The sequence below is a fragment of the Camelus bactrianus genome, chromosome 16 (assembly GCF_048773025.1).
Source record: "Camelus bactrianus isolate YW-2024 breed Bactrian camel chromosome 16, ASM4877302v1, whole genome shotgun sequence".
NCBI lineage: Eukaryota > Metazoa > Chordata > Mammalia > Artiodactyla > Camelidae > Camelus > Camelus bactrianus.
Genome location: NC_133554.1, coordinates 15,497,178 through 15,523,516, shown reverse-complemented (window position 1 = coordinate 15,523,516; position 26,339 = coordinate 15,497,178). Strand labels below are relative to the sequence as shown.

The window sequence follows — 26,339 nt, the reverse complement described above, 5'->3', positions numbered from 1 at the left end:
GGAAAGATGAGAGAGGCTCAGGTTCTAGGTAGCAGAGGCAGAAGAGTCAGGAAGATGGAGAGGACAGGCTGGATTCTAGGCAGGGACTGAACCCTGTCATGGGAGGAGAAAGATTTCCCCCCTCTCCCTTCCCTACTAAAAGCCAGAAACCAGCACCTCCTGCAGTCACCTTTTGGAACTGGGTCCTAGGATCTTCTTAGTCTCCAGGAGATGGTAAAGATACAGACAGTGACACCAGAAGCCACCTATAGATTTGTTAAACTTTATTTCCTCTGAGTCTCTGGGGAGGCAGCGGGGATGTAAGGCGAAGTTGCAGTAGCTGCAGGGGCCTGAGCAGAGCTGGTGCTGGGAGGGGCCGGCATGGGCAGGACTAAGAGGAGGTGATTTAAATATCCAGGGCTGAAAGCCAACTAATGGGTCTCCTTCATCTGTCTTTGGATTTTATGCAGCATCTCCTGCATCCGCCGTAGCTGGAATACGCATACGTATCAAAATGAGGCCTTTCAGAGAGCCTTACAATGTTAGGGAAGTGCCCCCCACCCCCGACCTCTGATCCCTTGAGCCAGGGCCTTTGTAGCCCTGAGGTGTGATGGAGTGCCTGGGTAGAACCACTAAGCCACAGTCCAGGATCCAGATATGTACCAGGGCCAGGTATCTTCCTATTCCCAAACCAAGAGACACTGAGGTTTATGATTAAGCAGGGGACCTCCCAGGCTGGCAACCTCTATCACCCCATACTGCTCTCACCTCCTCATCTTTCTCTCGGATCAGCCTCTCAGTTTCTGGATCTGTCCCTGGTGGGACAGCAGGGATGGGGAAGTCGGTACCACTCTCTCGAGTCAGTTTGCTGAGGGGAAGGGGAAAGGGGGGTTGGTAAGGCTAGGGGGACCCCAGCACCTGCTTGGATTGAGCCCAGAGCCTGTAGAAGAACAAAGGAAGGGCTTGGTCTCACCCAAGGCTGCGCTTGAGACCCCACCCCTGCCAGCTCTGTCCTGGCCTCCGGCCATACTTGCGATTCCGTTCTTTCACCACCAGGCGAGTCATGCTCTGGATGCACTGTGCCCGGTAGTTCTCATAATGCGTCTCCCGTGTCACATCCTTCAGGTCCTGCATGTGAGTACGCACCAGCATTGTCCTCAGCTTCACAAAGTCGCAGTGCCCTGGGTTTTCCACTGCATAGCAAGGCTAGGGGTCAGCCAGGGACATGGGTAGGGGACAGCCGCTGAAGACAAGGAGATACCCTGGTCACAAGCTCAGTGCTTTACCTTCCACGATGCCCCAGGGGTAGAGTCGGCCCCGAACTCGTCGCCCTCTGGCCTCTACCACAGTGTTGCTGCCAATGACAGCAAATGGGATGCTTTCCTGGAAGATGTTAGGGGTGCCTGTCAACATCCCTCATTCTCACCTGTTCCTTTCCACCTATAACTTCATCTTCTCTACTTCATTCTGGGAAACCAGGATCCTCTTCCACCCCAACAGCCCACCCTTATATAGAATTCTACTTCCCTCTTCTGCCCAGAAGAAACAAGATGGGAAAAGGATGCCCTGGGGTGGCCCCACCTTTAGGGCTTGGTCCTGTAATTTGAAGTCCTCATCCTCATCAGAGTCACAGTCTGGGAACTGGTAGACCTTGATTCCAAAGTGCTCAATCTCCTCCCGGATCTGGCAAACACATGAGGGGCCCACAGTTCTGGGGACTCCGTCCTTTCCAGAAGCCCACCTGCTCCCCTCCCCCACCAGCTTCCCTCACTTTGCGTTTCTTGCGCTCCACTTCAGGAGGTGTCAGTGTGTCCGCCTTAGCCAAGATAGGCACGATGTTGACCCGCTGATGCAGGGCCTTCATGAATTCAACATCCAGTGGCCGGAGCCTGGGGAACAGGAATCTGTGACCACCTGCTAGTGGCAGCCCTGCCCCTGGTGCTCTCAGCCTGTTCCCTTGGCAGCACCCGGTGGCGTCAGGAGCCTCAGGCTCGGACCATACCCGTGGCCGAAGGGCGAGATGAAGTACAGGCAGCAGTGCACCCTGTTGTCTTGGATGTTCTTGCGGTTCAGGCCACTCTCATCTCGGAAATACTGCTCAAACTGCTGGTCGATATATTCTGCCACAGGCTTCCAGCTGGGGCAGGGACAGACAAGCAGAGAAACTGTGGGAGTCGGGGCTGTCTAGTGAGCTCCGGGACTCCAGAGGAGCCCACGCCCTGAGCAGTTTTTGCAAGGCTTTGTTATTCCTCGACTTGCTTTACTACAACTTCGGGGAGGTGCCTGGGTGGGACAGGGGTGCATGTCGTACATCCTGATAGAAAATCAGACTAAGCACCCAGGCAGAGGTCAAAAAGTACTAGTTTGATGAGTGCCCGGCTGACCAAACAGAGCAATAGCACAGTGCTGACAGGTGAACACCAACTGGCGGCCAGGACAGCCCTCAATCAGGCCCACAGTTCAGCCTCAGAGCCTTTGTTAAGGTGGTTCCATCCTCTCCTCCACCTCTTCAAACCCACTCCATCCTTCAAAGCCATATCCAAGAACCACCTCTTCCGCGAAGGCTCCTGTGACTATGCCAATGCCCTCTGCTCTCCCCTTTCCTTCCCCACATACAGAGATTTTGTATATACAACACATATTATCTACATATATATATTCAAGAACCTCAATTTTCAAGTCCTTTGCTCTTCATTATCTAGTTTAATCCTCACTGATAGGAGCTCTGATAGGTGGCTATTATAGGCATCAGTGCTCTCATTTGCTACATGAAGAAACTAAATCCAGTGCAGCAAAGAGACTCAATCCAGATCATTTTATCTAGCAAATTCTCTACCCACCCAAGTCCCTGGCCTTCAGTTTGCCACTACACTGCCTGACCCATTTACTAAAGTTTTTCCCTGACTGACACACATGCTGCTCCCCCCCCCCCCCCCGCACCCTCCCACTGCCACTGGGCTGTAAGCCTCTTATGACAAGGACTATTCATCCTTGTTCTGCCTCTCTTAAAATGTCCAGCACAGGCTGGACACCTAGTATGTGCTCAATAAATTCCTGCTGGTTGACTAAATATGTGGTGGTGCATTGTAAACTATGAGGTGCCAGGCAAGGGAAATTATTATTATTATGGAAGGTAGGAGGAGATAAGTAGATTTATTGAAGGAGGGAGTGATGCTTGCTAAAGTAGGTGCTGGTTGGAGCTAGAGTTTCAAGGCACGCCCAGTTTGCTGAGACATATTCCTAGATCAGGAAGGGTGATGATGACCTGGAAGGCCACCTCCATCCATCAGGAATATTTCTGCAGACCACGTACCCTGTACTAGCACAGTGCTGTTGTAAGAATGTAAGGAATGGCTCTTCTGTCAAGGCTTGAAGGTTGAAGATGAACCAGTGTGCTGAACCCAAAGCCACATGTTGTGATGATAAAGCATGTGATGCGGGTTCAGAGCACAGAAAAGTCTGGAATGGTCTGATCAGTCTGTGAGGCAACTATCCAAAGCCAGCTTCCTGGGCATTTGACCTGTGCAGTCATCCAGGGTCCCCACACTCAGAAGGGCCCACGCTTGGTTTATTCTCTGCTGTGGCCATCTTGAAATTCTTAAAATTTTGAACAAGGGGCCCTACATTTTTATTTTACACTGGTCCTGAGATTACCATCTTAAAATTCAGTGTAACATAAACAGTGTTTGCAGTTTTGTTTGTTTGTTTGTTTGTTTTGGGTGTGGGGGGGTAATTAGGTTAATTTATTTTGGGAGGAGTTACTGGGGACCTCATGCATGCTAAGCCTGCACTCTACCACTTGAGCTATACCCTCCCCAACCTTTGCAGTTTTTAGTGCACATTCACATGCATCTTTCCGGATTGATTTTCAGACTACTTGGGTCAAGTGGTAAAGGTCAGTATTTTTCATTAAAGAAATGGGAATATCGTCATTTGCTCAAGATCACACAGTTATTAAATGCTGTCTAGGGGTCTCAGAACCACCCTGCCTAACTTCCTCATCAAAGGCACTGCCTTTTCTCCTGTCTTCATCATCCATTCTCCTCCTCTTCTACTCACTGAGTCTGACCATTGTCTGACCATCCTTCCAGTTCCTGAAAAGTAAGTCAGGGACAATTTGGGTAAGGGATGGCAATGCCACCTTTTCTTTTGGCAGGTAGCCTAGAGGGTGCCTGGGGTTTAAACAAAGTTTACCCAGGCTTTCCCTTTGCCTCTTCCTCCTCCCCTTCACCCCTCCCTCCATGCACTCACCCCTTCAATAAATCTTGTGTGTGGCACCTGAAATGTTGCTGGTGAAAGGAACGGAGGGAAGGAGGGTGACAGTTATTGAGCACCTACTATATGCCAGGCCCTGTGCTACAGGTGTTCAAGTGTGTTTGCTTTTTGAGGCTCTTCTTTCCTATCTGTGTCTTCACCTTCATTACAGGATTATGGGTCGGAGTCAAAGCAACACTGGAGGTCATCTAGTCCAGTCCTTTCCCTCTCACTTTACAGAGGAGACAACCGTCTAGTGAGGGACAGTGGCATGCTTGAGGTCACAAACCCCTTCCTCCTGACAACTGGGGCTGTGTCTGTGCCTAGGTGTGACCTGTGTGTGTGTGTGCGGGATGGGTGGCGGTGGGGGGGCTGCTGGGGTTGTGCTTGGACAGACATACCACTCTGTGTTGTTGACTGCGTCCCCGAAACCTGGTGTGTCCACAATGGTGAGCCGCAGCTTCACGCCCTTCTCTTCTATGTCCACTGCATGTTTAGTGATCTCCACCGTTTGCATGATCCGCTCTAGAGAAGGGGGAAACTGAGGCTGGGGCAAGGGCAATGACCTGCCGAGTCAGGACACACCGCCCACCCCAACCAGTTCTGCTGCCCAAACTGCCTCGTGCTCATTGCCCCCCTTCCCGCCTCCGGGCTGCCTGGGGGCCTGTTCTCTGGGAACCAACAAGGAGCGAATTTCCCAACACAGGAAATGCCGGTGGCTGTTGGCTCTCGCCCCAGCCTCTTCTCTGCTCCCGGCTCTTTTCTTGGATTCCTGGAATCCTTTGGGGGTCAGAGACTCAGAGAGCAGGATTGTGGTCCCTGCCCTGCTTCGGCACCCAAATCTTTAGGGAACTGGCTGGTAGGCTGCCAGGCTACACAGGCAATGGAGAGATGCCGTCAGTCTCTCTAGGAAGCCATGGTTCCCTGCTTGCTGGGGAAGGCCCCATCCCACAGACTCTGGAGTATGTCTGAATTCCCAAGTCAGCTCTGCCTGCCTGTCTTCATGCTCCCCTCCTTTCCTTACCTTCGGCACTGAGGAGCTTCCGGTCCCGGTACAGATCAGTGAGGAAGAGGCTATTGACAAGAGTGGATTTCCCCAAGCCAGACTCTCCTGACAGGGGAGAGAGGACAGGCACCAAATCAAAAGACCGATAGCCAAGAGGCAACCCCAGTGGGCCAAGGTGTTGGGGGAGCTGCTTTCTTATCTAATTATAGCAGAGCTAAAAGGAGGCAGAGAAAACACCTCATTCAGCCTTCTTATTGAATGAGGCCCAAAGAGGATAAGAGATTGCCCAAGGTCACACAGTAAAAGGCAAATACTAGACCAACAATAGTTAAGTGTTCTTTGAACCTCATCATAACCACCCCCCACCATATGTACACTTCTGGCCACCCATGGCTCCTGGTTATTTTGCACATGGGCACAGCCACTTACTGCCTTCTCCTTCCCTACTCGTACTCCCTCCCCCACATCCACAGCATCCCCACCTGAAACACTTCCTGTCCAGCCCTGCCCTGCCCCTGCTCTACCTGCCACCATGAGGGTAAAGTCAAAGCCTTTCTTCACGGACTTTCGGTGGACTTGATTGGGGAGGGTCGCAAAGCCCACATACTCCTTGTCATCCTAGTGGACAAAAAGGCAGAGGACATCAGGGCAGAGGTGAGAAGGCCCCCAGGGCCCAACACCAGCCTTCTGCCCCACTCCTTGGTCTTTGCCCAGCCTTAAAGGAGCAGTGCCAGACTCCTGTGAGGCCCCACCTGGGACCACCGGCTGGGCTCCTGTCCCTGCTGATACTGTCAGTTTCCAGTGCACCTGGGGGCCGACACCATAGAGCTGGGGCCGGCACAGGACAGAGAGAGGCTCCAGCTCAGCACGCACGCGTGTGCGCACACACATACACACACGTGCACAAGCACGCACACACTCGGGTGCTCTCTGCCCCTCCCTGGGTCTTCCTGCACCAGCCCATTGAAAGGCAAAGGCAGGGCTGGAAGCTCTACCTCAGAAGAGTCATAGGGATCGAGCTTGCCCCATGGGCTGCGGGGCCGGGTTGAGGGGCTGAGAGGGGCTGAGGCAGAGAAGAACTGCTGGCTGTCAGAGGGCTGGGGCCACGAGGGGGGTCTGAACTCCAGGTCATCCTGGCAGAGGTCTGAGGCCTGGGGCCTTGGCTCCAGGATTTGGGGCCCGGACACCCAGGTCTTGGCCTCTGGTTGGTGGCAGGTCTCGTTTCCTGGGAAATCCTTCACGAACTTGTTGAGTTCTGCATCATCCGTGTCCTCCAGAAAGCGCTTGATCTGAGGGTTGAGGGTGGAGTGGGGTCAGTGGGAAGGTGGCAGGAAGGGAAGAAGGAAGGAGGAAGACAGAGGCGAGAGGGAGAGAGAGGAAAGCATTTGTGGTTAGAAGAGAGAGAAACTGCCCTAGTAGCCAAGCCAGAGGAAGTGCTCCCCATCCCGCCCGCGTGCCTCACGTCCAAGGGTCCAAGACATCAGGAAAGGCCCCGGGGTCCAGGAGCAGCCCTGGGCAGCCCCCAGAGCCTAGCAACTGCTCTTGGGAGCGGAGTAGCTCCAGTACTGATGTCCCCTCTCAACAGGGCGCGGCTGAGGCCGCCCTTCCAAGCCAGGGCCGGAGACGGCCCCAAAGGCCAGAAAGTCAGGCTGGAGGCGGGGGAGCAGACAGAGGCATTGGAGCTGAGAGAGGAATGTGGCTCAGGACTCAAGGAGCGTGCACAGTAAGAATGGGGCAGGGGCAGGAGGGAAGGAGGGAGGGGAGAAGGGAGCTGCCAGCCCCAGGTAGATCAAGGGCCAGCAGGGGGCCCCGCGCCTCCTGTCACTGAGCGCTGGGACTGAGGTGCAGCCTCTCCTGGAGGCCCTCACTCCCCAGGGCTCACTGCCTAGAGCTCAGTACAGCTGACCTGACTCCCCCTTATTCCAGACACCAAGCCATACTAGAGCCCGAGCCTGGGCCCCAGGAGAGGAGGGCAAGCCTGCCAGTGGGTGCTGAGCGTGGGTGAAGGGGCACTGGGAGGGACCAGGGGAGGCTCACTGCTGACAGCCTGGAACTGCAAGGGATGTACGGGGGGAAGCACCCTCAGTTTCCCCCTGCCCCCTCAGCCTGGAATTAGGCTTTAGTAGGCTGTGCAGGAGGGGGTCTGGCCTGAACTGGGAAGCACGCTGGTGGTAGGCAGGGAGTGGCTGGCTCCTCTCTGGAGACCTGTTCCATCCCATCTCCCATCCCTCGACTCCGGCCCCAGCTCTAGACCCTAAAGCTTCCTCTCTCCCTCCTGTGGGGGCCAGCCCTCTCTGGGGAGTGCCTGGCAGTGCTGGGCTCAGCTCTGCCTCACAATACCCACGTGCCACCCCCAGACAATGGACAAGGGCTGGTCTCACAGGCTGACTCACCCTGTGGGGATTGGCCAAGCCAGTGGGGGCTACCCCAGACCGCTGTGGACTCCCAGCCAGGGTGAGGGGAGATAAGATGACCACAGTCTTCCTGTAGGTGCCCATTTTACAAAGGGAAGGACTGAGGGACGCAGGCATGCACACTGCCAGGTTTACGCAGAGGGAAAGGACTGAGAGGAGAAAGCCCCCTAAGGCTATTCCTTGTAGCCCCTCAAGTCCCCACATCTGCTGGTAGCCATAGCCCCCAGGGCTTGCCTGGACAGGAAAAGAGACCCTTTAGCCTGAAACCAGAACCTGCATGTAGGGGCCAAGTGGCCAGAGGAGACTGTCCTGAGGCAAGCCTGATCCAACAGGCTTTTCTCACCGATACGATTTGTGGGGTCCAGTGGGGTGAACCATAACATCCCAGTTTATGTTTGTTGTCCTAGCATAATTGCCCCTTTTCACTCTCAAAAATGTCCCAGCTTGGATGATTAATTAAATGGCGATGGAGGAGGGATGGGCCTGGAGGGCGGCAGGTCTTGGTTTCTGGCAGCTAAAGAGTCTGGGGAATTCCAGGAAACCGTCCTTCTACACAACCCCACAGTGACCCAGGGGTTGGTCTAGGGGTCAGGCTGAGGGTGGGAGAGAGGACTGTGCTCTGTCTGGTTTTTCCAGGCACGCTGAGCAGAGGGGCAGCAGGGAAGGGAGAAGGGAAGGCACTGATGGAGACCCCCAGCCCCTGCAACCTTCCAGCAGAGCCACCAGGAACCCAGCACCACTGGTCCTGCCAGCTCTGGCTGCTCATCAGCGTGGAGAAGCCCACAGGCGCTCTAGACAAGGAATCAGGACACCAGGGTCCTCACCTCCTGTCTGTCCTTCCCTGCCCCCAGCCCTGCAAGTGACCAAATCATTTTCTGACTCTGAGCCCCAATCCCAGCCAATGCCGGGAGAAGACAGGGCAGGTCCACCCACCTCCCAGAGCAGCACCTTACCCCAGCTTCAGTCCTGTCCTCGGGGACAGGACTGCCTGGCCATCCCCGTGAACGGTCCATGTCCCACACTTCGGACTCCCTGTCAGCAAGCTCTAGGTCTCATTTTATCTCCCAGGCAAAGTTCCTCACTCACGGAAACAGCCTGGTCTTGATGCTCTTGTTGTAATCAGCGTCCTGACTTGCTCCTTTCCCTTTCTCTTTGAACCCCTCTGTCTCTGTCAGGGGCCAAAAAAGCCTGTGGAATGTCCTTCCCCACACCCTCCTCCTCCCCGTCCCTTGGCTCCCACCCTCCAAGGACAGCTCAGCTGCAGCAGGACCTCTGTTCTCTCTGCAGTCCCCTCCTCCTCTGATTGGCTGCCCCATGACGCCTGCCCGCTGCCTACCCCGGTGGGCACAGCACCAGCCTCCCAAGTCTGTCTGCAGCACAGGCTCTCCAGCCATTTGGCCTCTCCTGTTAACCCCCAAGGACACTGAGGCCTGTCAGGGGGTTGAGAGCTGTTCCCAAGGTGACCTGGCCCATCAGTACATGGAGACTCCATTCCCGAAGGACTCCAATCTCTTTCACCTTAACTTCAAGCAATGCTGAAGTAGAGTGGGATGTCCTATAATCCCCTGGGTATAGGTTCTGATGGAAAGGGCCCCACTTTTCTTTCCAGTGTCCTTTGTGTTCTCCCAGCGGAGAACCCCACTGCCTTCAGAAATCTGCCCCGAGATTTGCCTGCAGAGAGCCCCAGCCTTTGCTACAGGGACTTCTCCCATCCTAAGACACCTGACCTCTGACTCATGGGGACCTGTATCACTTCTATCATGCCAGCACTTCCAGAGAGCCACAGGGGAGCTGCTAGCACTTGGTCTCTGAGGGGCATGAGTTCAGGTCAGCGAGAGGCTGGCATCACAGACATTCAAAGTTGTCAGTTAGGTGGGGTCAAATTGAGGCACCTGGCTGGGAGTGTGCAGAGGGAGCACCTGACTAGGAGCCAGGAGGCCAGTGTTTCTGGTTTGGCTAGAAACACCCTTTGTGATTTTGAATAGTGTCTTAATTTCAGGGCCTTAATGTCCAATTGTGAATGGCCCTTCCTTGCCTCCCAGAAAGGCTGGGGAAAGAAAGCACTCCCAGTACCTCATGCTGCTTTGAACCTGGGCAGAGAAGGTACATCTCAATTCACCAGATGATTATTAATGTTGGCCAATCATTCTTTCATATGCCAATTAAAACCCCCTGGGGGCTCCTGGGCTGGGGAGCTTCCCCCCACCAATCTCCAAAACAGCTGGGTTCCTGACCTCTTTCCACAAAGAGACCCTCATAAAGAAGTCTGGCTCAACATGAACCAGCCAGTCTAAGGCCTGGGCTGGCTTGAGGGAAGGGGCCTGAGGCGGAAGCCTCTGGTGGTGATGGGGTGTCTCTAATTACAGAGGAACAGGGTGGCCTCAGCCAAGTTGAAAGCACCAAGACCTCAGCTGAACTGAACTTAGTGTGTGGCAGAAAAAGCCCCTCTTGGCCTCTGCACTAGGGACACTTGGCACTAGGAACAATCAGTGCTCCCCCAGGCTTCCCTCCCTGGTACAATCAGTCTGCCCGTCCCCCTGTGGGCAGAAGGATGGGGGCAGGGATAAAGGCAGGCACCACTTGGCCTCTCACAGGAAGCCCCAGTGGGGAAGGTCACAGGGTCACAAAGACTTCCTGGCCAAGGTTTGGGCCTCAGCCTGGACACAGCTTGAGAGAGAAGAGCCCAAAAGGTTGGCCTTTCCAGACCTGGAAGCTTCTGATTCCACAGGGCCCAGGCAGTTCCTTTCTGCCCACAGCCAACATCCTGCCCCACAGACAGGTCACGGATCTCCTCCTGCTGTAAATAACCTGTGCCTCCCAAAGCAGAGGGCAGGCTGAGGGTCTTCCAGGCCGGGAGGAGAAGCTGGCAAAGGGCCTGGAGGGCCTGACAACCAGCATAATGTGTTTGTGGCAGGCTCTGGCAATGATGGCAGGAAAAGAGCTGGCACCTTCACAGCCAAACATCAAAACTTCCTACCTGGGGGTCTCTAGGGAGGTTAGCTGGGGTTACTGTTTCTCCTCCCATCACAGGCAGGTGGCAGGAATGAGTTCCCCCCACCCTCCTACCCCGACTGCAGAGGGATCTAGTTTGGTGGGGGGGGGGGGCGGTGGAGGATGCAGCAGGAAGAAGATTCCCCATGGTTCCTGTCTCAGAGAGAGAGAGGGATATAGCTGATTCCAGCGGGTAGGATGGTAGCTGGGCTTTCCTCGCAGAGACCCCTGAGCAGAGGGTGCTGTGGGAAGGGCCTAGGTGCGGCCCCTTGCCAGGCTGTGGGAAGAAGGGCCCAACTGTCTCTCCATCCTCTTGGGAGGGCAGGCAGTGTGTGAGGGCCTCCTGTGTATGTTTTCCAAAGGAAGTTGGTGCTGGTCCCAGAGCCCCGGGTAGGTAGGCGAGGAAGGGTAGCCCAGGTAACAGCTGTCCCAGGCAAGGGCGAGGACCCTCACCTCCGCTCCTGGCTGACGCGCCCGCCCCAGCCCAACCTGCGCGTCTCGGCCGGCGCCCCCTACCCACCCAGCACGGACCGATCCCTTCGTCCAAGAACGCGGGCAGCACCACGGGGGCCGGGGCCCACTCCATCTCTGCTAGGATCAGAAGGAGAAACTTGGGAGCAGCGACGCAGCGCTGTCAGCCAGCAGAGCCTGCCTGTGCCCGCGGCGGGCGGCAGCGCCTCCCGCCCCGCACAGCCGGGGCTGCGGCGTCGCGGGTCTCAGCGGAGCCGCCCGGGAGCGGCGGGCCCTGCGCGCCCGGCCCTGCCCCGCGCCCGCCCGCCTTACCATGGCTGCAGCCCAGGCCGGGCCGGCTCCGCCTGGACAGCGCCCGAGCGACCAGCGGCCGAAGCTGCGTGCCGACCTCGCCACACCGCCGGCCCCCACCCGCCGCCCCGAGAGCGGACCGGCCGGGGGCGGGGCCCGGCAGCGGGGGCGGGGCGGGGCGGCCCCGGGGCGGGGCCTGCACCTCCGAGTCGCGCGGTGCGAGCGCAGGCTGGGCAGGGGGCGGCCAGCCTGAGGGCGGACCTTGCAGCCTGCGACCCCCGGAGGCGAGGTGCAGAGAGGCACTGGGGACAGGGCTGCGCTGGTCACCTGGCTCTTTCTTACTCAGCCCCTAAAGAGTGGCCTGTCGAGGCAGCGCATCACCGTGGGGGCTTGAGCCAGTCGCCAAAAAAAAAGGAAGGGCCCACCTGGCATCCCCAGGAGAAGACGACTTCGGAAGAGAGGAGGGGTTTGCCCCGCATATTGGAGAGAAACCATTAGTTATCCCTGAAAGTCCACAAGGTTTTCGGGAATGGAATCCAGCTGATGTCCAAGTTACTGATGGTCCAGACCCTGTGCACACCTCCTAAAGTGGAACGTCAGCTATTCCCCACCTCCACCCAAGCTGTGAAGAAGAGACGGGAGGTTCCCTTCCTGCAGGACCCTAGATTAAAGATTAAAGAGGATTTGCTGCATAAATTATCCTGGGATCATCTGCTGGAAGAGTGGAAGGGGAGAGGCTGTGTGGCCTTTTGGGGCAGTGGAGCCTTGCCTGGGGCTGTGGAAGATGGGGAAGGCCTCAGGAGAGGCCATCCTAGGCGAGCAGGTGAGATGCAGTGAGGACAGATGCGCCAGAAGCTTTAGAGGCATTAGAAGGGTCAGCAGCAGCTAGGAGGAAGTAGATGCTTAGAGGGTGGGGAGTTGGTGGGGATTTCCTGAGCTAATACAGGTCTGAGCTGGTCAGTCTTCTGTGGAAGTTTCCAGAAGCATGCTCCTCCCCTGACTTCCAAGAGCCTTCCCCCAGGGTAGGCAGGCTAGCCTGAGTACACTTTGGACAAAACTAAGGGCACAGGGGTGGCCCCCTCTGTTGATAGAAGCACCAGATACCCGCCTATACAATTTCAGTCTGATCTGTGACCCAGTGGTCATGGTTGGAATTCATCAAAACTGCCGGGTACGGCAGGTGAGATCAGGCTCAGAAAACATGGGGCTGCTAGTGGAGATGCTATTGAATATTTGGCACTGGTGGGCTGGAGGACAGAAGGGGTGCCTTGCTTAAAGCAATCAGGGATGTTCATGAGCCAGCAAGTCAAGGAGAAAACTTTCTAGCTGGGTGACCTCAATTCACCTCTCTGTACCTCAGTTTTCATACCTGAAAATGAGGGGATTAAACTAGGGCCATCAGCTTGGCTCTGATGGGAGGCAACCTCTGAGGGTATAGGAGGTTCCTGGAAAAGGCCCAGGGTAGATCAGGGGATCTGAAGCTGAGCTCAGGAAAACAAGGTCATAAAGGAGTTTCTCTGGGGGAGGGAGAAGTAGGGGGGAGATAATTAGGTTTATTTATTAACTATTTATTATTATTTATTAACGTGCTCCTCCACTGAGCTATATCCTCCCCTACTATAGGAGTTTCTTTAGGGAGAAACCAACGGCTGTTGAAAGTCTGCCGAAGCAGCAGCGCTTGCTGCCATCAGACGTGAACACCAAACTCAGGCTACACAAAGCCCCACTGTTGGGAACTAGCTGCTGGCCGCTAGTACTCATGTACGCACTCAAAAGTGCTTCCACCATCAGTCTGTGAGGCCTGGGCTGGGGGTACTGGCCCCAGGGGAGAAAGCCTACATCAAGGAAGACAGGCCCCTTCACAAAGCCTCGTTTTCCACAGTCATAACGTCCGTCCCTCCTCCCCTCAGTTCCGGCTGCTTTCCCAGCGTGGACACAGGCACATCTCAGCTAGCTCATCCTCAGCTGTGGCTGGATCCCGCCTCTGCTCTGGCACCTGCTGCCCAGATGCCAGAGAGCCCTGTGTTTCCTAAGACACGTTGGTGCCAACTTGCTTTGAGGGAAATGAGGCCCCAAGAGAGGCTAGGGACCATGGAACTCCTCTCTAAGCCAAGAATCTTGGGGTCTTGATGGTCATGGTCCCTTTATAATCATCACACCAACATGCAAAATAAAAGCCTAAGACAGACTTTGGGCCACTCTACCTGCACCACCCTGCATGCTACCCCTGTAGCACTCAGAGGCCTCCATGAGAACTTGACATGGGAGTAAGTCCCCATGCCAGCTTTGGTGACTACCTCACTGCTTGGAAGTCCCTTGCCTTCCCTGTGCTTCTGCTTCCCCCATTGAAAGAGAGGACTGTTCTCCCCTCAACTCCAGTGCTCTTGTTCTGTGTGGATACAGGTAGAGTCTGACACCTGGTCAGAAGAAGGGCTGAGCTACAGCAGCCCCCATGTGAGCCACTGACCACTGAACACTCTTCTCCGCCTCCAGGCGGCAGGTGGCCTAGCCAGCCTTGCCTCAGTGCCCCGCAGCTCCTGGAGCTCTAGCCGTCTCTTGAAATTCAACATCCCACCAGGCACTGACGTCCTTAGCTAGAGCACTGTTTCTGGGGCACTGCTGGGGTGAGGTGTTCAAGCCAAGTGTCTGGAGAGTGGACACTTAGCTTGGCACAGAGGGTGACTCTTCTGGGAAACTTGCATTCGCAACCACAGCCCCTGCCTGCTGTCCTGGGCTCCCTTGCTTAGGTCAGGCCAACATGGTCTGTATAGAAAGCCTCCTGGCCCTCCCCACTGGATCTTTCCTGCTCACCCATGGGTGATGGTTGTGTGGCACAGAGATGTCAAAAAAACGATGTTGCACTTAGGTCAAGCCAGGACACAGGTTCAGAGTGAAGAATAAAGAGTGATTACTACAGGAAATCAGGATTTCAGATCTGCTTGGCTAACAAAGGCTGCTTTTACCCCTCGGTAGCAGTTTCCCTTAAGTGGTACAAGAGCTGATAGTACCTCCCTCCTCCCAGATGTGATGAGTCAGTGATGATACATTCAGAGAGCCCCAGTGGGGCCAAAGGGCTATCCATCACTGGGTTGTGTCTTTCAAGGAAACCTCAGCCAGTCTGTCAGCAAGGTCTGTGCAGAGGCAAGAAACCAAAACACCCTAAGCCCCACTCATTCCCTTATTGTTCCCCAGTGTCCCAGGATTCAGAGGCAGGCAGGAGATGTGGATAGCAAGGTCAGACAGCGCTGTGTTTCCTGGCACTTGCTGAACAACTGCAGCAAGGGCCAGTTCCAGAACCAGCAGGGCAACAGAAGCCAGCCAGAGGGCCCTTCCAATACTCGCTCTGCAGCAGTGCAGAGCACAGGAGCTCAGGGATGCTTGAGCCACTATCCGCTGGATGTATGACTCCCTTCAAAGCACCCCTTCCCCTTGACCTCTCAGCCTGTTCTTGAATATTTTCCACGGCCAAAAACTCACTGACTCTAACAACTGCCCTTCAATCTTTGAGTGCAGAGTTACCAAGGTCTCCATTATACTGAGCCAAAATTGGACTCCCCCTGGCCTTTACTCCCCAGATGCCTCCATGCTAGAAGTTTGCTGATTCATTGCACTGGACTTTGTTTGTCCTTTGATCTCCACATCCTTTCGAGGGACCCATCTGTATACTTTTCTCTCCAAATTAACCACAAGCCCTTCAAGGACAAGGAGTATGTTTTCTATTTTAACCTCTACTCACTTCAACACAGGGAATATGTCATGTGATGTCTGCCTGGGTGACCAGGCCCCTGCCCGCAGGAGATGCCTGATCAATGTGGATTGACTGAACGGATTCATTGATTACTTTCCACTCTGATTTTGGAGTACAGACAAGCCCTGAGGCCCCGGGCTTTGTTGACCCATAACCTGCCCTTCATTCTGGCTCTTTATCAGCTCACACCCATCTCCCAGTCTCTTAGTTCAAATACAGAGACACAGATATTACCCCTACTAAATCCTTTCCTCTCACAATTCTTGATACCTAAAGGTGCTGCTGAAATACCATGAAATACCAAGGGTTTCTACACCACATATGAACCCCTGGGGCCAGATGCTCCCTAAAGTGCTCCTAGTTCTGGTGAGCAAGCTCTGAGCCTCAGTTTCTTCATCTGTGAAATAGGGAGAAAAAGTCCACCTCATAGGTTTGCTATGAAGATTCACTAAGACAACAAACTCAGCATTGGTATAATCGCTAAAATAAATGGTAGCCATTACCTCAGCGAACACCAGAATTGTTAACACCAAACCAGCAACTGTCAACTGTGACTATTTCAAATGCCTTTCCCTCCAAAGGATTAGACATGTGCATTTGTAATGGGTATAAAAGGATGGGAGAAAAGTGACATTGGAATGACCATGCAGCCCCCAGCTGTGGAGTCAGCGTCTTCAGCTAGATGCCACTCCAACTCTAGAAAACAGATCTTGGCTTCAGACTTACCGAGCCCAAAGCCACTGTTGAGACCCCTGGAGCTAGACCACTCTGCCTGCGGTAGGTGTGCCAAGGAATTGACTTTGGCTGACCCAGTCCTCCCACCTCCAGCGTCAGAGTCTGAGCTTCCCTCAGGATCTGCCTCACATTCCGTCCCCCTCCTCCAGGTCTTCGTTCAGCCCCCAGGGTGCAGCTGTCCCTGGCTTCTCCCCTCACGGCAGCTGGACCAAAGGCAGCTGAGCAGAGGAGGCTGAAGGGACATGGTCATTTCTGTCTCTCAGGACAGCCTTCCTCTGGCTGAACAGCTGTCAGGATGGCTTCTGCATTACAGAGTTGCTTCCTCATCCAAGTATGCATCTTGCCCCCTGAAGCCAAGCTCCCTTGTCTGCTCAGCCCCACTGTCTCTCTTCTTAACTTGAAAAAGCCACCATTTCAAAGACCATTAAACTTCTCTGATAGAAATATGTAATGTTGGAACCAAGTAGTTTCTGGAAATACACTAGAAAGTCCAAAATGGATGTGGCAGAGTCTTCCTTCTGTGGGAATCATTCTGGGCAGAATAAAAAATGAAGGGATTCTGGCCTCAGTTCTGCTATCAAGTTGGAGAGGAATGCATAGCATCTTCCCGCCCTCATTTGTTAGCCAGAGGGAGCAATCTGGACAGGTCTGCCAGTGGTGGTGGGACATCACCGCCCTGCCCTGTGCTTCCAGAGGCTCTTGCTGAGGTGTGCCACACCGCCTGCCCGACGGTGACCGGCTGTCCCAGTTTGCTCAAGACCAAGGTAGTTCCCAGGACACAGGACATTCAGTGCTAAAGCCAGGAGCATCCTGGGCAAACCCTGATGAGTTGGTCAACACAGCCCATCCCCAAAATAGCAAGTTGGGGCCAGAGGTCGCCAGCCTCCCATCCTTCCCTGTGCTAGGCTGCCCATGGTAGCTGGAGTGAACAAGATACCATGTGACAGGAAAAGAAGCAGGGTAGCGAGGGTCAAGCTGCTATGAAAAGCCTCCTGAGGTGTCCTGCCCCATTTTCAGCAGCTCTGCTCCATTATTCCAACAACCGCCTTTCCTCTCAACTATGAGCCTCTGCACAAAGTAAGAGAGAATGACGGGGCCGAAAGATGGTTTTAGCATTCCGAGCAGATAACCCATATCCCAGGATTCTGTTAACATCCCCAGGAGTGCACAGCCTCCCTGCACTGCTCCTAGGCTCTGGGTTCTTCTTTACTGAGTTAGTCTACCTGAGCAAATCCTCATCCACCAGGGCCAGATGACATGTCACCCTGAAGACACTGAAGCCTGCCTTAGGTGTCACTGAAACAGCCTCCTCTGTTTCGTGGCCTGTTTTCCAGGGTTGGTGTCTTGCATAATTGATAGATCTTGCAAGGAATAAACCACCTTGTCCCCTGACAGCCTGAGAAGTCATATTCAAGGGCGAGTAGGTTAGGTGCCTTGAGGACACAGGGTCTTGGGGCCAGGGCAGCCCCTCCCATCAAGAGCTGCTTTATTCCAGGGAACTCCCCAGGGCTGTGTGAGAAGACAGCCCCCACTGACCCCAAAGGGAACACGCAAAACCTTCCAGTTGAGCTTCTGCTAGTTCTGATACCAAAAAAAACAAAAAAACAAAAACAAAAAAAACCCCGTCAGGAATGTTTCCCTCAGTGAAGCATAACTCCAGCCCCTAATGTCCCAATCCAAGGTTGAGAAGCCTCTATTCACCCTGCTCCTTAGACAGAAGGGTCTTCAGGGGCCTCCTGGGAGGAGACTGACAGAGAGATGGGCTGAATCACGCCCAGCTGTGGACCCAGAAGGGCGCGACGACATACACGCTGCTGTCCACGAGCTGTGGTTGGGTCCCCAGAGAACTCCTGCCGGGAATGGAATCTGGAACAGACTCCACTGTCAACCATTCCGAGATGAGTGGAACCACAGGCCCTCGACATCAGCACCACAGAGCCTCCGTCCTGGGACCGCCTGCGGGCCACGCAGCCTAGGGGACAGCGAGAGGAAGGCCTCGCCCTCGCATGCTCTGTCTGCCTCCATGCCACCCACTTCCAGAGATCCAGAGAAGACCAGCAGGCTCAGATGCCTGGGAGCCTTCCCTTCCCAGCTTCTGGGGAGCAGCTCTGCTGCTGAATAGGGCTGGAGAGCTGCAATTATCAAGACAGGATAAGAGCTATTTTGGGAAGGAGCCGTCCTGCTGCCAAGGCTTTTGACTTCCTAAACTAAAACAAGATACATGAAGAAAGGGGGTGAGGGTGGAGAACAGGGAGGAACTCGCTCTATCAAAAGCATCATATCCTGAAGTAGGGGATAAGCTTACCCCTTCCCGAAGGTATAGATTTGCATCAAGGGGTGAGCAAGAGGCTGGCTATTAAGACACCCACCCCACCCCGGCTTTGGGAAGGAGTGGGTAACCTGACCACCTCCCCTCAAATCCCCTGCTGACTCCCTCTCTGTTAAGACCCTCCAAGAGCACTTACTCAGGCTGTTTCATATATTTCAACATTAGAGCACAGACTATTTCATATTGTTATTTAAAGGTTTCCTGTCCATGTCTTATCTCCCCATCCAGATGGTAAGCTTCTCAAGGCCAAAGACTGTATGCTGTGAAGTTTCAATGCTTTTGCCAGCAGTGCCTAGCAGAGTGCTTAGCATCCGAATAAAAATTGTTTATGGAGAGAAGGGAGAAAAGGAGGAAGGAAGGAAGAAAGAAAGAAAGGCAGAAGGGAGAGAAGGATTTACTGTCTTGTACGGAGATAATCTCTAAAAGTAGCTTCTCCCACCCACAGCTGAGCCCAGGGCACAGGGCTAGAGAAGCAGCCACGGCGAAGGGGTGGCAGCCGCATTTCTGGCACCTCCCCTGCAGCTGTTCCGTTATCTGAGTTCAGGCTGTCCGCCTCCCACCCCCAACCTCATTTGATTCCCATCTGTAGTCAACTGTCCATTCTGGGCTTCCCTGTGGTTGGGTCCCATCAGAGGCCACACTGGGCTCTGGGTAAGGGAGAGGTATGGCAAGAGAAGGAATGAAGGCAGAAGAGCTCATCTATCTTATCAAACATGGGCCAAGAAGAACGAAAGTACTTATGGGAACCATGCACTGTGAAATCAGGACACTCTGCCAAATTCAGGACACGGGGCTGCCGAGAGCAGAGTTCACCTTGTGCCTTTCCAATCTGAGGACTCAAATAGTGTATAACCCAGAAAAGCGTCCCCTTTCTGGAGTGCCCTAGGCTGGAGAGGGGAGAGCCAAGTGGGGACAGATCCAGCCTATGGCTTCTCAGACAGTCTTCCCCAAGAGCCCTTGGCAGGATTCATCATTTGCCACAAGATCTCCACTCTTTCTCTCTAGGGTTGCAACCAGCTCTGGTACCTTCATGCAAATCCCTCTCTGGGGAGAGGCAGCCCTGTAGGTGCACAGCTTGGCAAGTGTGACACAGGCTAGATTTCAGCCCCTGCTTGCTCTCTCTGCCAGGTGCCCTTGTGCAGTGAACAACCTGCCCAACCATAGGGAGCAGTCTATCTGTCTCCTTTCACACCTGCTTCCATCAGAGAGCAAGGAGAGGGACTTGGATAAGGGCGAGCACAAAAACACTGGAAGTAACTTCCCAGGGGTGTTCTTACCTCCTCATCTGCCATAATGGAGAAGTAGAAGCCGGGCATTCCCAGGGGGCAGCAAATGGAATTCAGAGAGTGCCAACAGGAGGGGAAAAAGAGAATTTTACTAAAGATGTCCTGTGGACTTGGGCATAACCTGGCCCAAATTCCTCCCTAGTGCAAGTGGCCCAGGCAACAACAGCTAGCATTTACTGAGTGCTCGCTGTTGCCAGGCGCCATGGTAAGTGCTTTACCTGCAATAGCCTGGTGAGTCCTCACAAGAACCCCAAGAGGAAGCCATGGGTCTCTTTAACAGATGGGGAAACTAATGACCGGAGAGGGAGAGGTAGAATCTCTTACCCAAGGTCACAGTCAGAAAACAGTGGTCACAGGGCTCAAACCCAGTAATATAACTCCAGAGTGCATTTTCTAAAAACCTCTCCTTCGTGGAGCTTTACTCCCTCTGAGGGGCAGGGCTGCTGTTGGGGGCTGGACTGCGTTCCCAGGACGCTCTCCTCTTCAGGAACGTCCTCATGCGGAGCCCTGCCCCCCTCGTTCTCACAGGGCTGCAGCATGTTTTGGTGCACAACGCTTGAAGCAGGAACTCCTCGCTGCAAAGATTCTCTATCTTAGGGTTGGTCCCCACCTTCCCTTCCACCAGAGAGGTCAGGAGCACAAAGTGAGTAGGAAGGGTCCCAGCCCCTGGGGATTCTAGAGTCGGCTGCAGGACCCACTGATGTCAGGGCCTAGACAAATCCCCAGAGATGCTGCCTGGGCAGCAGCCAGTAAGGAACTCCTAGGTCCTGGGATGGGGGCTTGAGGAGGGTTCTGAGGAAGCAGAAAGACACATAAGGAGAGCCCTCAACCTGAATTAGTAGGGAGTTAGCCCTGCGTAAGACTGTGAAGCAGGTAGTTTGTTGGGGGGGGGGCATTTGTTTGTTTGCTTTTTATCATGATAGGTAAGACCAGCTAATCTGAGAGGCTTAAATTGTTCTCCATTCCCAAAGTGACTACTTCCCACTAACAGGAGATTCTTGAAAATAAAAAAGTTTCCACGTCCCAAAGGAATGACTCTAATGGTAGAACTTTAGGCAAGACAAGAAGTTCCTCTGCTCCTTCAAGTCGAAACCCCAGCATGTACCACCCTAGTGGACCCAGCTCTGCAGGTACACAGCCACCCTCCCACCTGTCCTCCTGCCTCCTAACCCCCCACTGTGGACCCACGGGGAAAAGCACAGACCTTTTAGCCACCAGATGACACGATTGTACATTTCCTCAGAGACATCTGAAAGTAACAGAGATTGTTGCTTGTTTTTTCTCTCTGTGGGATGCATATCCCCTCCCTGCACTACTTAACATCTCCCTTTCTAGCTCTACATTTCTTTACCCAAACGTGCCCTCAGCCCTTGATCCTAAGAAGCTCCTCCCACCTAGGACCAAATGTCACATTCCCAGTCTCCCTCTCCCTTTTCCCCTACGCTCTCTTTGTGCCACTGCTAATGCCTTGCCCCTCTTGGAAGTCTAAGTCCCAGCTCATTTACACCCCACCTTCTCTACTTTGTTGGCAGAATGTTTACCTGAGGACCTTATTCTCTTTACCAGCCCTTACCAGCCTGCACCCCAGCTCAGTTCTTCATCTCCACTCTCGGGAAGCAGCTTCCCACCCTGCAAGCCACTCTCTACTACCTTCCATTGAAAGGTTAAGCAGCGTTGCCTGGAAGAGTCAATGCCTGACGCCGGCCCAAGCATGGTCATCGATGTCATTAGCTTGGAGCTCAGAGAAGCTGGTGGGGAAGGAATGGAGCAATGGGCTCAAGGACGGGTCTAGCTCTGGCACTGGCAAGAGGGCAGCTCTGAGGCCCAGAATGAAGAGGGGGCCTTTCTTGCCCACCCCAACGTCCCACCTCACTAAGTCGGGGCTGCACCTGGGCAGTCTGCTTCTTCACATACCCAAGAAGAAAGCACTAAACCTTTGAATGGGTTGTTTGGAGGTGTGCTTGGGGGCCTGGGGCACTTCCCTCAGCGGTGTCCAGCTTGGAGGCTCCTCTGGTGGTGCTGGTGGTGGTGTTGCTGGTGCTGGTGGTGGTAGTGGTGTTGCCGGTGCTGGTGGTGGTGACGGGCTTGCCTTTCCCCTCTGGAACATCAGATCCTCACAGAAAGGGCTTGAGTCCATTTCAAAAAAGGGCAGTGAAGGGTCTAGGGGAGAAGGGGACTCAGGCTCGAAATCAAGTGTTGTCGGCTGGCTTTGGGGCATTTCAACTTCAGAGTTGAGTAAGGCCCACCATGAGGAGTCAGGCCCATATCTAGGTAAGGACCGAGGGGGTAAAGGCCGAGGGCTCAGCTCCAGTTCTGCCTGGACAGGGGGCTTTCCAGAGGGCTCCGGATACCTGAGTGTGGGTCCTGGGGACGTGTAGATATTTTCTGAGGGTCTTTTGGTGTGCTGCTTAGAGACGGACTCCGGAGTGACAAACATGGAAGATTTGCGGGGGCTCTCAGACAACTTTCGCGACGTCACACGGGAAGCTGACTGTGCTAACAATCCGCTGGGGGAGATGGTGACCCTGCGGCCAGCCTCGCTGTCTCCTCTGATTGGGGACTTCATGTTGGACTCCATTTCTGGTGATGTTAATAAGACCTTCGAGGAGGGCTTGTTTTCGGTGTAGACAGAATGCTTTCGGATAGACTCAGGCTCTGGGCGTGTAGAAACTTTGTGTCTGCCATCCAAATCTTTAAGGGCAGACAGTTTGAGGGGTGATTCCAAGTTCGTATTCCTATGCAAGGCCTTGGGTTCTGTATAAATTAAATTTTGACGGCCCATTTCAAACTCTTGGCCAGGGATCCTTCTCTGGGTTGTCCGAGAGTCTGCACAGATGCGGCTGCTGCGTTCTGGACTGGAGGGTCTCCTTGGAGATCTGATTTCAGCAGCAGTCAAACTCTTTCGAATGGGGTCAGTTTGGACTGCTTCATCCTTTGGGTGAACCAAAGTCCTACGGGGAACTCTGACTCCTTGTGGGTACTGGACCTTGGAAGGTGGGTCTTCTTCTTGCAAGACTGTTAAGTTATCCTTCTGGTCTACAAAACTCAACCGGTAAGAGGATCTGGTACCTGGAATTAATGAGTAGCGATTACTGACGTCACGCCCTGGTTTGCTCTCACCCCCTCTTCTAGCTGATTCCTCTCTGGATGGACTAACATTCCGCGGCATCTGCATGGCACATGGAGTTTGCTGGCTCTTTCGAGGAGGCGAGGCATGGCGGTATGCGTCAGATTTCGATTGGGTCTCAGTTCGAGGGCAGTCTGGCACTGAGTGGATGGTGGTGGGAGGCCCAGCTTCTGATCTTCGATGGGGTGAGGTGTTCACAGAGATTGTGGCTCTCCGCTGGCTCGAGGAAAGGATGTACCCTTGTCCCTGCTGAGGGGTTGTGTTCAGAACCTCAGCCTCTTTCTGTGCTGAAACCGCTAGCTTGGGCCCAACTTTATTTGTCTTGACCATCTGATAGTATGTGCCTCTATGGGTAGATTCCATATTTTACCGGCTGGCTTGTATTCAGGGTCCTAATGAAGCCTGAATATTTACCCTCAGTTTTAAGAGCTGCTGTTCTTGCACTCCCACAAAAGCGGCTGTTGTTCTAACAGTCCCCTTAGCTACCTGCCTGGTGATGTCATAAAGGAAGGAGCCTCCTATTAAACATCCTGGCATACAGCCACAATTCTCCAGAGAATCTCAAGCAGTAACTGCAAGGAAGCTGTGGATTTGTCTTTGGAGTTGACACCACCAAAGCTTTGACCAAGTTCTTAGCAAAACCAGGGTTTCCTAGTGTATAAGGGAGGCTCCCTTATTCTCTGCAGATTCCAGGAATTCTCAGAGACTCCTCCAGAGACAAGGAATCAGCCTGAATATCCTAAGGCACGGCTGCTCAAATCATTCACACTGCGTTAGCCCGTTTTAATAAAGTGCACGGTGCAAAGTTGTCTCAATTTGGTTTGGAACTGCACTGTATACAAGTCAAAAAATAAGAGCTCCAGCTTTTTGCGGGTTTCACAAGTGGTTTGGTTGACCCTGGGGTGAAAATCCCAGGTTACTCAAATCATAAATTCTCACATTCTTGGCCCAGGAGTGGAGTGAGTACAGGATTGGAGAAGAGTTTTGGAGTTGGTCACTGGTTTCGGCCACAAACGGTTACTGTGTGCCTTGTACAAGTTACCTGACTTGCCTGAGACTTGGCTGCTTCGTCTGGAAACCATTGCCTGGTAGGTGCGAGTCACAATAAATGTTAGTGTCCTTTCTCACGATCCTCTCCTCTCAGCTTTCCTAATGAGCTGGACTGTGGCTCCTTCTTGATTTGAAGAATGACTTTCCAGCTTGGATGACCATTCTGGGTAAGAGAGAGGCAGTCATCTTTCTCTCCCTTTCACATGCTGGTTCTCTGTCTTGCTGACACAGACCCTACCACGTCCAAAATTCCACTTTTGACTCTGAAGCGTCATGGCAGTTATAGGATGGTCAGATTCATTGTTTCTGGATCTTTATATTCAGCTTTGATTAGAGGCAAAGTTAAAAACTTTAAAAACCACATTTTAATATATCAGGAATCTCAGTAGACTGAGAAATTTTGAGCTACTGACTCAGGTCTTAAGAATATAAAATATGGCCCTTGGGCCCGCAGACCCCTGGAGGCAGGGACCCGAGGGCCTCCCTTAGCCTCCTCTCGCTCCTGGGTCCCGGGGGTGGCTGCTGGACCCAGTGCTTCTGGCCGGCTCTGCGCCTGCACTCCAGGCCCGGGGAGGAGCTGCATCAGAGTGAGATGGTAATGGAAAGACTAGGAATAGATTTACAGAAGCTCTCAGACCAAAACGGTACTTTTAAAAAGGCAACTGTCCTGCAGCTAGGAATCTGAATATTAGATGTACTGGAATATATACATGAAAATAAATATGTTCACGGTGATACAGGAGTAGTGAATCTATTTTTGCATTACAGAAACCAGATGGGGTTTATCTTTTAGATTATGGATTTCCTACTAATACCGTCCCAGTGGGAACTACAAACAATATCTGGAATATCCTAGAAAAGGCCATAATGGGACATGGAGTTTACTGGCTTGGTTGCCCACAGAGGAGTAGGTTAAATAGCCCAGTATTCGGCACACACTCATAATTCAGCACACGACGAAAAGCCAAACTGTCAAGTACTCAAGAAAATTCTGAACCCAGGTGGAATAACTTCAAGACCACTGGAATTTTCCACTAAAGGAGAGAGTAAATGTGTCTACTCCAAACAATCAAAAAATTGATTCATGAAAGGCTGCAACAAAGCGAGTTAATCAAATGCAAAATAGGTTAATAGAAAAAAAGTCCACAGTGAGAGAAGTGCCGAGTCCTCTGCAACGTGGAGAAAAGTACAAAAAGAGGAGGAGCTTACTGGACTGCTTGACAATGAAACAGCCCAGGAAAGCACAGGAAGGCAATAATACTGTGGATCTCAAGAACTGAAGTAAAAAGTTCTCCACAAAAATCCAGCTGTATACAATTCCCAAATTCATTTTAGGAAGTCTATCAATATTTTACCAGTTCAGATACATTCAGCAAGTCAAGATCTCCACTTTGGTGCACATAGACTTCTGCGACTGGTATGGAAGTCACAGAATTAGAAAGTTCTAAAGGATCCTGGTTTACAATTTCCCAGTTTACTCTTAATGAAAAGACAGAGGCAGATGTGAATTACTATGGCTTCATCATTCTTTTTCTTTTGATATTAGTTTGTCTTGCTTTATATTTTCTCTAAAGATATCAAATTTAAAAAAGGATATAAAACATTTGGCTAGCCATTATATCTTGTTTTATAGAAAAGAATAAAAATGGAAGAGCATTTACAAGTCAGGTATCTTGAGGACACTAAGGGTAAGCCTTGTTGAAGTGCAGATAATTTATTGATTTATGCTTATTTGATATCTTGTTATCATAAAATTGAGACTGGCTGACTTGAGCAAAGCTTTCTTATGAGATTCTATTTTTTTAAAAGTATGGTTTGCTGATACATAGCCTTTAGCCATGAGACTATCATGTTCATTTGCTTGTCTAGGAAGATTATATTTTTCTTTACAAATTTAGAGTTTGAATTTTCCCATCAAATGTAACATTAATTGTGTTATCACCATTAATGAATCGATCTTTTCTGATCTTATTAAAACCATCTTGGTTGTTTGAATAATTTTTTATATTTTCTTAATGTTGGAGAAATCAATATTTTCCTTTCATTATTCAGTACAAGTAAACATGAAGGGTAATTTGTAGCAGAAATGCTGCAAAACACAACACAGAATCTTGAAATTTTCCTCCTCACAAATAATCTAACTCTATTAGCCTGAGACACAGATGGGTTCATTGAGAGTGACCCTCACTTTTCTTGCTCTCCCTATCAGCAGGGTTGTGATGAAGATAAAAGGGGATGACAGATGTAAAAGCTATAGTACACTGCTTTATTTTGAATGAAAGGCATGCAGTGAGTGTGCCAGGAATGGCCACATGGTTGATGGGTTCCAGGGTAGCCAGTCTCCAAGATGGTCCCCAGTGAGCCTCGCCTTCCAGTACTCATGCCTTTGTGTAGTTCCTCCTCATTCTGAATCAGGGCTTGCCCTCTGTGACCATTAAAATATAGCAGAAATGATGATACGTGATTTCTGAGGCTAGGTCATAATGACATTGTAACTTTCACCTTGGTCTTTTGGATTGCTCAGTCTGGGGGAAGCCAGCTGTCATGTGGGGGGGGAGACCCATGTGGAAAAGAGCTGAGATCCCTAGTCAACATCCAACACCAATCTGCCAGCCATGTGAGTGAGTCAGCACGGAAAGGCATCAGACTGCAGCCCCC

General features: G+C 52.6%; 1 protein-coding gene and 1 pseudogene across 11 annotated transcripts; one reads left to right on the top strand and one right to left on the bottom strand.

The window, feature by feature from the left end:
* Positions 1 to 248: 248 nt before the first annotated feature.
* On the bottom strand, positions 249 to 22,961 carry SEPTIN4 (septin 4). 11 transcript variants are annotated; one of them, XM_045513769.1, is made up of 15 exons: positions 21,590 to 22,961; positions 21,419 to 21,538; positions 20,709 to 20,753; positions 19,496 to 19,503; positions 6,235 to 6,528; positions 5,764 to 5,857; positions 5,258 to 5,344; positions 4,635 to 4,758; positions 1,982 to 2,116; positions 1,751 to 1,868; positions 1,561 to 1,662; positions 1,266 to 1,362; positions 1,010 to 1,172; positions 748 to 847; positions 249 to 470 (listed from the first exon to the last, which is right to left on the bottom strand). In XM_045513769.1, the coding sequence occupies exons 1-15, from the start codon at positions 22,959 to 22,961 to the stop codon at positions 411 to 413; spliced, it is 2,919 nt and encodes a 972-aa protein (XP_045369725.1). In that variant the 3' UTR covers positions 249 to 410. The 11 variants fall into 11 exon arrangements, with proteins under 11 accessions (XP_045369725.1, XP_074198818.1, XP_074198819.1 ...); XM_074342717.1 differs by lacking the exons at positions 19,496 to 19,503; positions 20,709 to 20,753; positions 21,419 to 21,538; positions 21,590 to 22,961 and adding exons at positions 11,165 to 11,235; positions 11,428 to 11,570; XM_074342718.1 differs by lacking the exons at positions 19,496 to 19,503; positions 20,709 to 20,753; positions 21,419 to 21,538; positions 21,590 to 22,961 and adding exons at positions 11,165 to 11,232; positions 11,428 to 11,570.
* A 993-nt stretch (positions 22,962 to 23,954) lies between these two features.
* Positions 23,955 to 25,253, top strand: LOC105065910 (serine/threonine-protein kinase VRK2 pseudogene; annotated as a pseudogene).
* Positions 25,254 to 26,339: the final 1,086 nt, after the last annotated feature.

Excerpts from the sequence above, each read along its gene's own strand:
- SEPTIN4 (XM_045513769.1), bottom strand. The coding sequence starts at position 22,961 with ATGGTCAAGACAAATAAAGTTGGGCCCAAGCTAGCGGTTTCAGCACAG. Across the intron at positions 1,363-1,560 it reads TACAGGACCAAGCCCTAAAG|GAAAGCATCCCATTTGCTGT; the intron begins GTGGGGCCACCC and ends AACATCTTCCAG. Across the intron at positions 1,173-1,265 it reads CCCCTGGGGCATCGTGGAAG|TGGAAAACCCAGGGCACTGC; the intron begins GTAAAGCACTGA and ends CTTGCTATGCAG.